The 14,640-nt window shown below is 41.1% G+C and overlaps 1 protein-coding gene across 2 annotated transcripts; it reads right to left on the bottom strand.

Annotated features, from left to right (window-relative positions):
- Positions 1 to 2,120: 2,120 nt before the first annotated feature.
- On the bottom strand, positions 2,121 to 14,346 carry LOC106585651 (solute carrier family 2, facilitated glucose transporter member 11). 2 transcript variants are annotated; one of them, XM_014172080.2, is made up of 12 exons: positions 12,961 to 14,346; positions 12,351 to 12,449; positions 11,474 to 11,634; positions 11,043 to 11,167; positions 10,752 to 10,881; positions 10,491 to 10,639; positions 9,731 to 9,918; positions 9,028 to 9,138; positions 3,589 to 3,690; positions 3,242 to 3,317; positions 2,846 to 2,973; positions 2,121 to 2,705 (listed from the first exon to the last, which is right to left on the bottom strand). In XM_014172080.2, the coding sequence occupies exons 1-12, from the start codon at positions 13,027 to 13,029 to the stop codon at positions 2,508 to 2,510; spliced, it is 1,536 nt and encodes a 511-aa protein (XP_014027555.1). In that variant the 5' UTR covers positions 13,030 to 14,346; the 3' UTR covers positions 2,121 to 2,507. The 2 variants fall into 2 exon arrangements, with proteins under 2 accessions (XP_014027555.1, XP_014027556.1); XM_014172081.2 differs by having other exon boundaries at positions 13,417 to 14,346.
- Between the last annotated feature and the right edge of the window lie 294 nt (positions 14,347 to 14,640).

The raw sequence follows: 14,640 nt of genomic DNA, 5'->3' as shown, positions 1-14,640 counted from the left end.
AGGTCGCATTGGTGGGTAGTATATGGGGCTTTGGTGAAAAAACGGATGGCACTGTGATAGACTACATCCAATTTGCTGAGTAGAGTGTTGGAGGCTATTTTGTAAATTACATCACCGAAGTCAAGGATTGGTAGGATAGTCAGTTTTACGAGGGTATGTTTGGCAGCATGAGTGAAGGATGCCTAATGGCTGTGATAGGAGAAAACTGAGGATAGATCAACAACATTGTAGTTACTCCACAATACTAACCTAATTGACAGAGTGAAAAGAAGGAAGCCTGTACAGAATATAAATATTCCAAAACATGCATTCTGTTTGCAACAAGGCACTAAAGTAATACTGCATAAAATGTGGCAAAGCAATTCACTTTTTGTCCTGAATACAAAATGTTATATTTGTGGCAAATCCAATAAAACACATTACTGAGTACCACTCTCCATAATTTCAATCATAGTGGTGGCTGTATCATGTTATGGGTATGCTTGTAATCGTCAAGGACTGGAGAGTTTTTAATGATAAAAATAAACCGCAAAATCCTAGAGAAACTTGGTTCATTCTGCTCTCCACCAGACAGTGGGAGATGAATTCACCTTTCAGCAGGACAATAACCTAAAACAGGGGTTCGTAAACTTTTTCACTCAGGCCCCCCTTCCAGCATTGGGGAACATCCCGCGCTCCCCTTGTGCGCACGCCACGTCTAGTTCTATGGGCACAAGCACTGTTCGTGACACAAACTGTTCAAACAGTTTTGCAAAATATTTTGCAGGTTTGCACTAACCAATTTCGCAATTGTACCTTGTGCATTCTATTATTATTACATTCTATTAGTAAGTTGAAAGCCGGACTGAGTGCGCCAGTTGGAGCGCTCCCCCTTGCCCACAGTTTGGGAACCACTGACCTAAAACACAAGGCCAAATCTACACAAGTTGCTTACCAAGAAGGCAGACAGTTTTGACTTAAATCTACTTGAAAATCTATGGCAAGACCTGCAAATTGTTGTCTAGCAATGATCAACAACCAATTTGACAGAGCTTGAAGAATTATTTTAAGAATAATGGGCAAATGTTGCACAATCCAGATGTGGAAAGCTACTTAGACTTACCCAGAAAGACTCACAGCTGTCATCGCTGCCAAAGGTGCTTCTGCAATGTATTGACTCAGGGGTGTGAATACTTATGTAAAGGAGATATTTGCAAACATTTCTAAAAACATTTTTTCACTTTGTCATTAGCTAATTTCTTTATTATATTTCAATATTACCACTTGTATTATATTATAATGCTGCAATGGCATTTTTTGCCCTATTGACCATGTGTCACGTCCTGACCAGTATAAGGGGTTATTGTTTATTGTAGTTTGGTCAGGACGTGGCAAGGGGTATTTGTTTTATGTGGTTCGGGGTTTAATGGTATATGTATTTATGTAAGAGGGGTGTTTTGATTTATGTGTTCTGGGGTTTTGGGGTAATGTTCTTGTTTTGTATTTCTATGGTTTTCTATGTTGTGTATTTCTGTGTTGGCCTGGTATGGCTCTCAATCAGGAACATCGTTGTTGCTGATTGAGAGTCATACTTAGGTAGCCCTGTCACCTGTCCCTTTGTGGGAAGTTGTTTTTGCACTGCTGTGCTAGCCTGCAATACTGTTCGTTCGTATGTTTTCTTGTTTTGTTTTGTTTTGTTACGTGTTCAATAAAAGATCAAATGAGCACTCAACCCGCTGCGCCTTGGTCCAGTATATACGACGACCGTTACACCATGAATGATTCCTTTGTTCAGTTTCTAGACAGCCTCATTATCACATGCCCTGGCCTGGCCATATGGCTGTGATTCTGTTGATTTTTAATCTCGGTAATCCAACCTCAAATGTTGAGTAAGTAAAGTAACACATTATGACTACACTACAATATGATGCTGTAAGTGTGTAAGCACAAAAACATTGAACTGAGTGCTGGTTTGTTTGGAGATTATTTGGTTGGGAGTATGGTATGGTCCAGTAAATCCTGAAATCATAGAGTGCCTCATATATAAAGTGGGCTGCAAACTTGTAAGCCTCTCTCCATGTGTTCATTTAGGAGACTGACATGTTGTGGACAGATTTTATTGGAAATACGGACTTGGAGGATAGTCATTTTTATGTATTTTATTCATTCAAAATGTTAATTGACAGATGTTGGCAGATACAGATATAAATCAAATGTCAACACATTTTCCAGTAAAATTCTTAATGTAATCCTGAGCAGCTAATACCATATTACCAGTATGTTAAACTACTGAGCCTTAAATAATTAGTGTTTATAACCTATATATTTGTAAAAATGGATCCAATATGTTGCGGATCTGGACTTAACAGTAACATTAACAGCACCAAATGTTGTTTCCTGTGTTCCGGTTATCATAATGTTTACTCTTCAAAATCACGATCCCTGACAAAGAATGAACATTCTGGAACTTTAAAAAAATCCATGACTGGGAGATATTCATAGTGTGGTAGCAACACTGGAGCTGTGTTTCACAGAGGGGTTGACAACATTGTTGTCCTTGGGCTGTGGTCAGCTTTGGAAGCCTTCCTCTTTTCTCCAGACTGGAACTCTGTTTGGATCTCCAGGAAGGTTTTGTTCTTTGTCTCGGGGACTACCAGGAATATGTATACAGCCACCAAGACACAAACAACCAAGAACACCAGGAAACAATACTGCTGCAACTTAGTCTGTGTGGGTAGAAGAGCAGACCAAATCCATCTAAAGCCAGCTCCCAAAACAACCATATCATAATTCCATGTCAGTCGTATAACCTAACAGTAACCACCTTATTTTAAAGGTTAAGTATCATGAAACAGTTGGAACCTACCACAATAAATGGAAACGCCATGCCAATGAAGAAGAAGCTGAGCCAGTTCACGGACCCTCCGATCATGTACGCAGCAGGCCGTGTGGTTTGTGTGAATAACTCTGTGATCAAGATGTTTGTCACACCACCTGCAAAGGACAAAGTGAAGGTATAGCAGGGTTGGGGTCAATTCCATTCAATTCCAGTCAATTCAGAAAGTAAACCAAATTTCAATTCAAAATGTTCTAATTGAAAAGCATTGACAATAATTTGAATTTCAGTGTGCTTCCTGAATTGACCTAAAACCTGAGCTAAAGTGTTAGTTTTAAATTGATTTATAATCAGATTATAAATAATATTGCTGCGAGATCACACCATACTGGCATAGATTAGTTATACGTAAGTTCTGTCGGTTACCTGGTCCCATGCCAAAGCTCAGTATGAAAGCAAAGACGCATCCCATACTAAGATAAGGTATCCATGGGCCTGCTCCCTGTGTTCAAGGAAAGAACACAACAATAAAATCATAAACAAACTAATGTTCCCAAAGTGGCCACCTAAGCCACATTCAGGGTTGGTAACACCAACGTGATTTATTTTATATCATTATTTTTATGGTAACACACAAGGGTATAGAAACATACTATTGCTGACATTACAGAAACTAGCAAGTCACATTTAAAAATGCAGAAGTGCAATACATGTATCTTTTTCTGATTAAAACATTCACACAAAATGGAATTGTTAGATCAAAGATGCTTTACTTGGAAGGTGAGGGTCAGAGTGAAGCAAATACACCAGAAAGCCATAAGGGTGTACCCTCCGATGATAAGCACTTTTCGTCCCAGAGATTCGATCAGCATGCCCTGAAAGACACAGCAACTCACATGACATACCAGCAGACAAGCCGTGGAGAAATATATGATCTTCTTAGTTGAACAACCTAATTAACACGTTTCCAGTCACACCTAGTATCACACCACTGGTATCTTCATTAAATACAGTGCATTCGGAAAATATTCAGACACCTTCACTTTTTCCACATTTTCTTACGTTATAGCCTTATTCTAAAATGGATTAAATTGTTATTTCCCCCTCAATCTACACACAATAACCCATAATGACAAAGCAAAAACAGAAATTTTTGCAAAAGTATAAAAATAATTTTAAAAAACGGAAATATCACATTTACATAAGTATTCAGACACTACTCAGTACTTTGTTGAAGCATATTTGGCAGCGATTACAGCCTCAAGTCTACTTGGGTATGATGCTACAAGCTTGGCACACCTGTATTTGGGGAGTTTCTTCCATTCTTCTCTGCAGATCCTCTCAAACTCTGTCAGATTGGAAGGGGAGCGTCGCTGCACAGCTATTTTCAGGTCTCTCCAGAGATGTTCAATCGGGTTCAAGTCCGGGCTCTGGCTGGGCCACTCAAGGATATTCAGAGACTTGTCCCAAAGCCACTCTGGCGTTTTCTTGGCTGTGTGCTTAGGGACATTGTCCTGTCAGACTGTGGCGAAGGTTCCTCTTCCAAGGTCCTGAGAGCTCTGGAGCATGTTTTCAAGGATCTCACTGTACTTTGCTTTGTTCCTCTTTCCCTTGATCCTGACTAGTCTCCCAGTCCCTTCTGCTGAAAAACACCCCCACAGCATGATTCTGCCACCATCATGCTTCACCGTATGGATGGTATTGGCCAGGTGATGAGCGGTGCCCGGTTTCCTCCAGACGTGACGCTTGGCATTCAGGCCAAAGAGTTCAATCTTGGTTTCATCAGACCAGAGAATCTTGTTTCTCATGGTCTGAGATTCCTTTAGGTGCCTTTTGGCAAACTCCAAGTGGGCTGTCATATGCCTTTTACTGAGGAGTGGCTTCCGTCTGTCCACTCTACCATAAAGGACTGATTGGTGGACTGCTGCAGAGATGGTTGTCCTTCTGGAAGGTTCCTCTCCACAGAGGAACTCTGGAGCTCTGTCAGAGTAACCATCAGGTTCTTAGTCACCTCCCTGACCAAGGCCGTTCTCCGCCGATTGCTCAGTTTGGCCCGGCGGCCAGCTCTAGGAAGAGTCTTGGTGGTTCCAAAGTTCTTCCATTTAAGAATGATGGAGGCCACTGTGTTCTTGGGGACCTTCAATGCTGCAGAATTTGTTTGGTGCCCATCCCCAGATCTGTGCCTCAACACAATCCTGTCTCAGAGCTCTAAGGACCAATCCTTCAACCTCATGGCTTGGATTTTGCTCTGACATGCACGGTCAACTGTGGGACCTTATATTGACAGGTGTCTTCCTTTCCAAGTCATGTCCAATCAATTGAATTTACCACAGGTGGACTCCAATCAAGTTTTAGAAACATCTCAAGGATGATCAATGGAAACACAACTGAGCTCAATTTTGCGTCTCGTAGCATAGGCTCTGAATACTTATGTAAATAAGGTATTTCAGTTTTTTTGGCTTTGTCATGTGATATTGTGTGTAGATTGAGGATTTTTTTTATTTCATCAGTTTTGGAATTAAGGCGGTAATGTAACAAAATGTGAAGGGGTCTGAATACTTTCTGAATGAACTGTATGTTAATCCATCGGATGAATAGTAACATTCAGTGCCTTGCAAATGTATTCATAACCCTTGGATTTCTTCACATTTTGTGTTAAAAGTGGAATTAAAATTGAATTAAATTGAATCTACTCAAAATAATCTGTAATGTCAAAGTGGGAAAAATCTTAGTTAAAGGTTAATAAAAATGGTATAACTAAAGTATAGTATTCAGCCCCTTTGTTCAGGCAAACCTAAATTAGTTAAGGAGTAAAATTTGTGTCACGGTTGTCGAAAAGAGGAGCGGACCAAAGTGCAGCATGTGTGTTGTTCCACATTTTATTTACACTGTGAAACTATGCAATACATATAAATAACAAAAACAACAAACCGTGACGCAGAGGTGAAACATACACTGACTCAAAGATAATCTCCCACAAACCCAGGTGGAAAAAAACCCTACTTAAGTATGATCTCCAATTAGAGACGAGGACCAGCTGCCTCTAATTGGAGATCATCCCAAACAAAACCCAACATAGAAATACAAAACTAGAACCTGACAACATAGAAAAACTAAACTAGAAAACCCCCCCTGTCACGCCCTGACCTACTCTACCATAGAAAATAACAGCTTTCTAAGGTCAGGACGTGACAGTACCCCCCCCAAAGGTGCGGACTCCGAACGCAACAAAATAACCCCCCTCCCAAAAAAAGGGATGGTTACGGAGGGTGACAAATGTCTATGGCGGCTCTGGTGCAGTAGGCAGAACCTTCTCATCCAGCGGATCCTCGGGGCGTAACCCCCGCTCCGCCCGCTGATCCCTCTGCTTTTGTGCCCCCGGACCGGATCGTTGTCGGAGGAACCGGACCGTAGATCGTCGCCGGAGGCTCTGTGCTGCAGACCGCCGCTGGGGGTTCCGGACTGGGAACTGTCGCCGGGGGTTCCGGACTGGGAACTGTCGCCGGGGGTTCCGGACTGGGAACTGTCGCCGGGGGTTCCGGACTGGGAACTGTCGCCGGGGGTTCCGGACTGGGAACTGTCGCCGGGGGTTCCGGACTGGAAACTGTCGCCGGGGGTTCCGGACTGGAAACTGTCGCCGGAAGCTCTGGACTGGGAATGCGCACTGGAGGCCTGATGCGTGGGGGTGGCACAGGTGGCGCCCGACTGGTAACACGCACCTCAGGGCGAGTGCGGGGAGCAGGAACAGGACACCCCGGACTGGGCAGGCGCACTGGAGGCCTGATGCGTGGGGCTGGCACAGGTGGCGCCAGACTGGTAACACGCACCTCAGGGCGAGTGCGGGGAGCAGGAACAGGACACCCCGGACTGGGCAGGCGCACTGGATATACTGGGCCGTGGAGGCGTACTGGAGGTCTCGAGCATAGAGCTGGCACAACCCGTCCTGGCTGGATGCTCAACCTAGCTCGACAAATGCGGGGCGCGGGCACAGATCGCACCGGCCTGTGAATGCGCACTGGCGACACAGTGTGCATCACCGCATAACACGGTGCTTGCTTCGTCACTCGTTCCCCACAGTAAGCACGGGGAGTTGGCTCAGGTCTCCAACCTGACTCTGCCAATCTCCCCGTCTTGGGGGGGGGCTGCCTCTCGCACTTGCCTCGTGGTTGGTATAGTGCCTCGTAATATCGCCGCTCCGCTTTAGCTGCCTCAATCTCCTCTTTCGGACGGCGATACTCCCCAGCCTGACTCCAGGGTCCTTTCCCGTCCAGAATTTCCTCTGAAGTCCATTCCTGTTTCTCCTGGGCACGCTGCTTGGTCCTTTGGTGGTGGGAGATTCTGTCACGGTTGTCGAAAGGAGGAGCGAACCAAAGTGCAGCGTGTGTGTCGTTCCACATTTGATTTACACTGTGAAACTATGCAATACATATAAATAACTGAATAACAAAAACAACAAACCGTGACGCAGAGGTGAAACATACACTGACTCAAAGATAATCTCCCACAAACCCAGGTGGAAAAAAACCCTACTTAAGTATGATCTCCAATTAGAGACAACGAGGACCAGCTGCCTCTAATTGAAGATCATCCCAAACAAAACCCAACATAGAAATACAAAACTGGAACCTGACAACATAGAAAAACTAAACTAGAAAACCCCCCTGTCACGCCCTGACCTACTCTACCATAGAAAATAACAGCTTTCTAAGGTCAGGACGTGACAATTTGGCTTAACAAACCACACAAGTTACATGAACTCACTCTGTGTGAAATAATAGGGGTTGACATAACTAACTCTTCCTCTGTCCCCCATGCATACAACATCTGTAAGGTCCCCCAATAAAGTATTGAATTTCAAGCACAGATTTAACTACAAAGACCAGGGAGCTTTTCGAAAGCCTCATTGAGAAGGGAGATGATTGGTAGATGGTAACAATAACAAATCAGACATTGAATATCTCTTTAAGCATGGTAAAGTTAATGATTATGCTGTGGATTATGTATTAAACCACCCAGACACATCAAAGATAGTCATCCTTCTGAACTGAGCTGCAGGAGAGGAATTAAACTTCTCAGTGATGTTACCATGAGGTCATTTGTGATTTTAAAACAGTTACAGAGTTCAGTGGCTGTGATGGGAGAAAACTGAAGGTTGATCAACGACATTGTACTGACTCCACAATAATGACTTAAATGACAGAGTGAAAAGTTGAATACAAATATACAGCATAAAAAAAAATCCCAAACATGCATCCTGTATGCAACAACGCACTAAAGTAATACTGCAAAAAAAACATACTGCAATACTGCAAAAAAAACATGGAAAAGGAATCAACTTTTTGGCCTAAATTCAAAGCCTTTTGTTTGGGGCAAATCCAACACAACAACACATCACTGAGTAACTACCTCCTTATTTTCAAGCATGTTGGTGGCTGCATCATGGTATGGGTATGCTTGGCAAATACTGGGGAGTTTGTCAGGATTTAAAAAAATGGGATGCTGCTAAGCACAGGCAAAATCCTGGAGGAAAACCTGCTTCAGTCTGCTTTATACCAGACACTGGGAGAGGAATTCACCTTTCAGCAGGACAATAACCTCCAACAAAAGGCCAAATATACACTGGAGTAGCTTATCAAGAATACAGTAATGTTCCTGAGTAGCCAAGTTACAGTTTTGACTTAAATCTGCTTGAAAATATATGGCAAGACTTGAAAATTGCTTTCTAGCCATGATCCCCAACATCTTGACAGAGCTTGAATAATTATGAAAAGAATAATGGGAAAATGTTGCACAATCCAGATCGCTGCCAAATGTGATTTTAACATGTATTGACTCAGGGAGCTGAGTAGTTATGTAATGACCATATTTTTGTTATTTCATTTCTATTAGTCTAAAAAATACAATAAAAATAGTATTTTGTGTGGATTGTTGACAGAAAATTACAATGAAATCCATTTGAATCCGACTTTGTAGCACAATAAAATGTGAAGAAATCCAAGGAGTATGAATACTTTTGCAAGGAACTGTAAATCAGAATAAATATGTTCTATGAGAACAGTATTGTGGGAATACCACCATGGCATGATGCAATTTGTGATCAGTCATGTGGAAAAGAGGCATGGGGTTGCGTGACAATACGCAATATACTCCATGCATGCTTCTAAATACTTGGATATAAAGTATCTGTACTCTGAGCAATAGTTGACACTTACACAGGTAAGGGCAGTGAGGCATTCACAGGCTCCTGTGCCCACAGTTACGTAGGGTATGTTAACCTCTGGAATTCCAGCCTCCTCAAACACATAATCTGTATAGAAATAAATCTTCAAGAGCGAGAGAACGAGAGAGAGAGTTATAGAAAACTAATTAAACACAGGGGCTTCATACTATACCCTATATTGTATAGTGTATACCATACCCTACACTCTGACAAAAATAAGCTTTCAAAAGGGTTCTTTGGCTGTCTCCATAGGAGAACCCTTTTCGGTTCCAGTTAGAACCCTTTTTGGTTCCAGGTAGAACCCTCTGTGTACAATATTCCATTTACAGAACTCTCGCGTTAAGTTCAAATAGCCTCCAGGACATGCAAGTTGTTATAGAGTATATAGACTATACAGGGTATACATACACTCTTAGGAAAAAAAGTGCCAGAACCTAAAATGGTTCTTTGACTGTCCCCATAGGAGAACCCTTTGTAGAATCCATTTTGGTACTAGGTAGAACCTTTTGGGGTTCCATCTAGAACCCTCTGTGGAAAGGGTTCTACATGAAACCCAAAAGGGTTCTAACTGAATGGAATATTGTACATTTAAACCAACATCTTCTCATCTTAGCTGACTTGAGTTTATACTGAGAAACGTTGCAGCCCTGAGGGCTCATAGGGTCATGTGGTGAATTGGTCTGCTGCTGACGTACAGCGTTGATGCCGTTGAGCTGCTGGGCGGCGTTGATCACGATGATGGTGAGGACTTGCCAGCGGAGGCTGCGGTCCATGAACAGCTCCCAGGGCTTTTTGGGTTTGATCCCCATAGCGCTGATCCTCTCTCTCTCCATGTCCTCCCGCTCGCGGTCAAAGTTATCTGTGCCGTGGAGTTGCTTCATCGCTGTCCACAAGGAACACAAGACACAGCTCACATGGTCCCTCTCCTCTCCACGGCTAATTTGTTATCCCTCACACTCATAACAAACAGGAATCCACTCATTCACCCAGCCAACGAAATCAGACACAGTGGGATACACAGTAATATTTCTTTAAGAATCAAGGATTGTGTGACTAGAGAGACATTGCCTAGCAGTGTAACCTTCTGTTATAGTATGTACTGCAGTCATATGCTTGACCCAGTAAGTCTCAAGGGGAAATATTTGTGCAATTGATGTTTCAGAGTTCCGACCCTTCTGATCTGAGATAAAGGTGGAATGATCACCCTCTCCAAAGTTTCCACCCTGTGCACCATGTCAAATAAATGTTCAGGGACTGAGAGTGACACAGCTCAGCTCTCTTTTTTAGATCAATGATTGTAGGTTACGATATAGGTTTGCACACTTTGTTCCTTCCTACTTTGTCACTGAAACAACTTTTTTTCTGTCAAAATAGTGTAAAGCACGATTCATGTTTTTTTAAGACAATTTGTCAGTTCCTAGGTGAGAGGGATTTTTACATGTGATTGAAACATACCGGTTCCACATCCAACGTCATCCCCTCTGTCGATCAGCAGGTAGCGAGGGCTCTCTGGGAACCAGGGTAGTATGAGGAGCTGCAGGAACGCTGGGATACAGGTGGTGGAGAGTAGGATGGGCCAGTACTCTTCTTTACCCAGGAGCTCACTGCAGGATCATAGACACATTTAGTGTGGGAACGCAGACAAGACATTATACACAGTCTTCATTTCAAAGTACTCTGCGAGGTAGGTTTTAGTCCAGGATGATCTTAACTTACTTAAGCCCAATCACCTGTCCAGTAAGGATGCCCCCAGTGATGAAAATAGAGGTCCCCATCGCCATGGCGCCACGAAGTGCTCTTGGGGCGATTTCCCCCAGATACAGTGGCTGAACGCATATGCCAATGCCTGCAAATCAGCAGATTGTTAAAACAAAGTGCGGCACATTGACTTACAAGCAAGACAGAACCTTCAATACATCTATATTTTTCAACACACTCATCTTAGAAATAAAGACTGCAAACTGCTGATGTCAACACTTCACTTGACTAACTAACTGACATATTTACCCGCATTTACTCCTGTGAAAAATCGTCCAATTATGAGCAGTTCAAATAATCCAGTGGGATAGCTCAGGCCCATCAACAGAGCAGCCAGTAAGGCAAATGCATTGTTCATCATCAGTGTCCCTTTTCTGTGACACAGAGAATATTTGAAAAATTAAAGGAGAGCCGTACACTCTAGGAGCTCAGATGCAATAATTGAATAACCTAATATCCAATGTTTCAACAGACAAGCTGTCTGCATCAGGGTATAGAGAATATTTGCCATTAATACAACATTTATTGAAAGTGCCTTGTTCGGATAGAAAAAATACTTACAGTCAAATGGATATAGCTAAAATAGTAATAATAGCCTATGTGTAAAATTGGGGACTGACACAAATATCCAAATGGGAATTATAGCCAGTAGCCACTATTAACAAAACACTTCTCTATACCTCCCAAATCTAATTGCCAGTGTTCCACCAATAGTCGCTCCAATAAATCCACCTATTGTGAAAATGGACACGATGCTGGACCACAGTAGAGTGAGGTATTGCTCTGAGATGTTCTCTTCATAGCGCTCCAGCCAGGTTTGGTTGATGAAATTCTGCACAGACTGGACAAAGAAGGCATCCCTTACTCAATACTGCCTTGAAAAGAGAAGGCATTGCTCACAGCTGGAATGTAATCATAATTTGCATTATTTTAGTATTATTATACAGTTGTAAGATCTTAATTCGATCACTGTTTTGTTGCTGAGAATCTTCCTGCACTGCAGGAAATGCTGATGAGCTTTGATTTACATAAATTCATTGAAAACCTACAGTTATATTAATAGTATTGTACTTTTCATGTAACCTACTTTTGGCAATACAGCTAATAGCATAACCACCGATCAAGCAACATTATGCGCTAAATGTTCAAATCCTGTTAATGCAGGATTATTTTGTTGTGAACATATAGATCAAATTAAAATCCTACATCTGTGCCCCTGAATGTGTGTGAGAAATGTACCAACCACACAACAGTTACACAACAGTTACACAAGGCTACTGAAATTACATGGTAGAATTCACATTTTTTTTACTCAAATGATTAGTCAAGATTCCCTTGTAGTGTGACCTAAGATTGAAATGGAATATCGTCACCAGGGTTGCATGTGACTGTGACTGTTTTCTGAACACACAGGCATGGTTCAATGAGGGAAAAATACAAATTATTATCCAATGTCCTCATCATCATCTCATCAGTTCAATAACAACTAAACCTCTCCTCTTTAGCTATCTACGTATAGTCAATTTAAGTAGACAAATATTGACAATAATGTGTTACCTTGGTGGGGGAATTGATGATGGAAATATTATAACCATATTGAAAGGTTCCACCGATGCAAGCTGCACAAATTGCCAGTAGAAGGGATGTGTTAGGACACTGAAACCAATAACACACATAATTGGTGGATTAGCATTCCATAATATGTACAGAATCTGTGCAGTAGTACTCTTCAACATTCATTATTAACAGAAAAAGGATACCTTCAACAAGAGCAGCCTAATCATTATCATATTTTACTATTAGATAGCTTTCAGAAGTTCAAATGAGGCACAAGTACAGATCACCTATATTTTAGCTAAGGTTATTAATTACAATAGCCAAGTGTAGACAATGAAGTAAACTATAGGTTTCTTTAAATAAGTTAATAATCATTTCAGGCCCCATTTGCAGATGAAGGACACTTAAAACAGTGGGCTTAGTTGATATGCATTATAATACATTTATGTAACCTATAATTCTCTTTTAAACTGTCATTACAAGCAATTGTAATAATAATAATAGTAATCATAATAGTAGTAATTATAATAAATTATCATTACTGTTATTACTGTTGTCATTATTATTACTAATATAGTAATAACACATGTTATTGTATTATTATACGTACCTTAATTTTCTGTTTTGTTTCTGTGATACCTTCAAGCAAAGGTTGATATTCCGTATCTCTTTTAGTCATTTTGAGTCCTATACTTTGTTTAATGTATAGATTTTGCTGTCAAGCAAAATACATTTATCTTACAAGTGCAAAGTTTGCTCTAGCGTACTCATCCTTAAGCAGAGTGCCTTTCGAGAATGTGGTTGGATGCGCAGAAAATATACTGATTATAATACAATTGATCAGTTGTTTTAATCAGTGTCCCATCGTCTGAGCATAACATCGAATTACAGTCTAAGTTCATTCTGCACTCTTTACACAGCAACCATTGATTATGACTGTGTGAAAGGCATTCCTCTCTCACACACCGGTTACAGATAATCCATTCTGTGTGGATATCGTCATCAAACAGGCAACATTTTTTATTTGTCATTATATCAATAAATAAAGAAAATCTGTTATGCCTACCCTTTTCTTTAATTCTGAAGACTCTTCATTACTATCCATTTTTGGTTCATTGAGCCAGAACATTCAATAGGCACCATTAATGAAAGTTAGGCAACTGCAACCTAGTTATGGATTAAAAAACCTAGGCTCTTTATGGCCTGGTAACAGCCAAGGGCACACAGCAGTTCTAATGTGTGATTCCATTGTAGCCTAGGCTGTATAATTATCACAAGGGCGTTTGACAGCACACATCAACATTATTTTACTCTGTGCTACCAGTAGGCCTATGCAGTACATTTACCTCAAGCTGATGTGAAACAAGTTAAGAAATTGCACTCTCCACTGAGGTTGACTATCCATTATTTTGATCTAAAACCATGTACAAAAACTAAAAAATAAGAGGTAGAATATAATATGGAAATATGGGATTTCACCCATTTTCATTAGTGAGGCAATTTCCCTCTTTGATCATAAAGACCTCATTGTTTGTGAAGTCAAGTGACCAGCAAAGCTCATAAGCCTCTTCTTGGTCAGCAGCATGGTCATTTAACTGTTGCCAGATAGGCTCTACATGTTTTTGCTATAATATCAATCATTTCAATTTCTAAATACCTTTTCACAATGGGAAAAAACTGAAACATATTTATTCAGTATTGACTAGCATATTGAGCCAATGGGGACTAGATACCTTTCATTCTATCCTATAATAACCTTGCAAGTTTACACAAACATTAGACTTGGAATATCAAAATGTCTAAATTCTTAGCCAATTTGTAGACAAAAGAGACCCTTGCATTAAGTTACTTATATTATTTAATGTATACCCTACTAAATGAATACTGTAAACCGTGCTACTAGAGTTTATAAACCGACGCGCAACATCGCGAGACTTCCGGGAATGTTTGTGAAGCATTCCAAGCATACCCGGCTGGGGGTTTGGGGTTAGAGAAGTCAAAGAGATACGCAAAACTTTCTTTCCTTAGATGTTCATTTTCTCGAAATCTAAAGGCACAACCTAGTTTCGAGCCAAACTTTTATGTAGCTGAACATGTTATTACTCCAACCTCGTGAAAGTGATAAACAAGTTTTGATTTTCGTCAAAAACAACTATGCAACATATGCAGTTCGGCGCGAGACGAGACAACATGACATCGCCTACAAGCGTTATCAGGGATTTCTATTGAAGAAGCAGTGTCTGCCTATCTTCATACTATACTGACTGTCATAGGTACTACTGTCAGACAT

Source organism: Salmo salar, chromosome ssa24 (genome assembly GCF_905237065.1).
Source record: "Salmo salar chromosome ssa24, Ssal_v3.1, whole genome shotgun sequence".
NCBI lineage: Eukaryota > Metazoa > Chordata > Actinopteri > Salmoniformes > Salmonidae > Salmo > Salmo salar.
The sequence above is the reverse complement of the archived record's forward strand: the minus strand, read 5'-3'. Positions and strand labels throughout refer to the sequence as shown.

Excerpts from the sequence above, each read along its gene's own strand:
- LOC106585651 (XM_014172080.2), bottom strand. The coding sequence starts at position 13,029 with ATGACTAAAAGAGATACGGAATATCAACCTTTGCTTGAAGGTATCACA. Across the intron at positions 10,640-10,751 it reads GGACAGGTGATTGGGCTTAA|TGAGCTCCTGGGTAAAGAAG; the intron begins GTAAGTTAAGAT and ends ATGATCCTGCAG. Across the intron at positions 2,974-3,241 it reads GAGCTTTGGCATGGGACCAG|GTGGTGTGACAAACATCTTG; the intron begins GTAACCGACAGA and ends TGTCCTTTGCAG.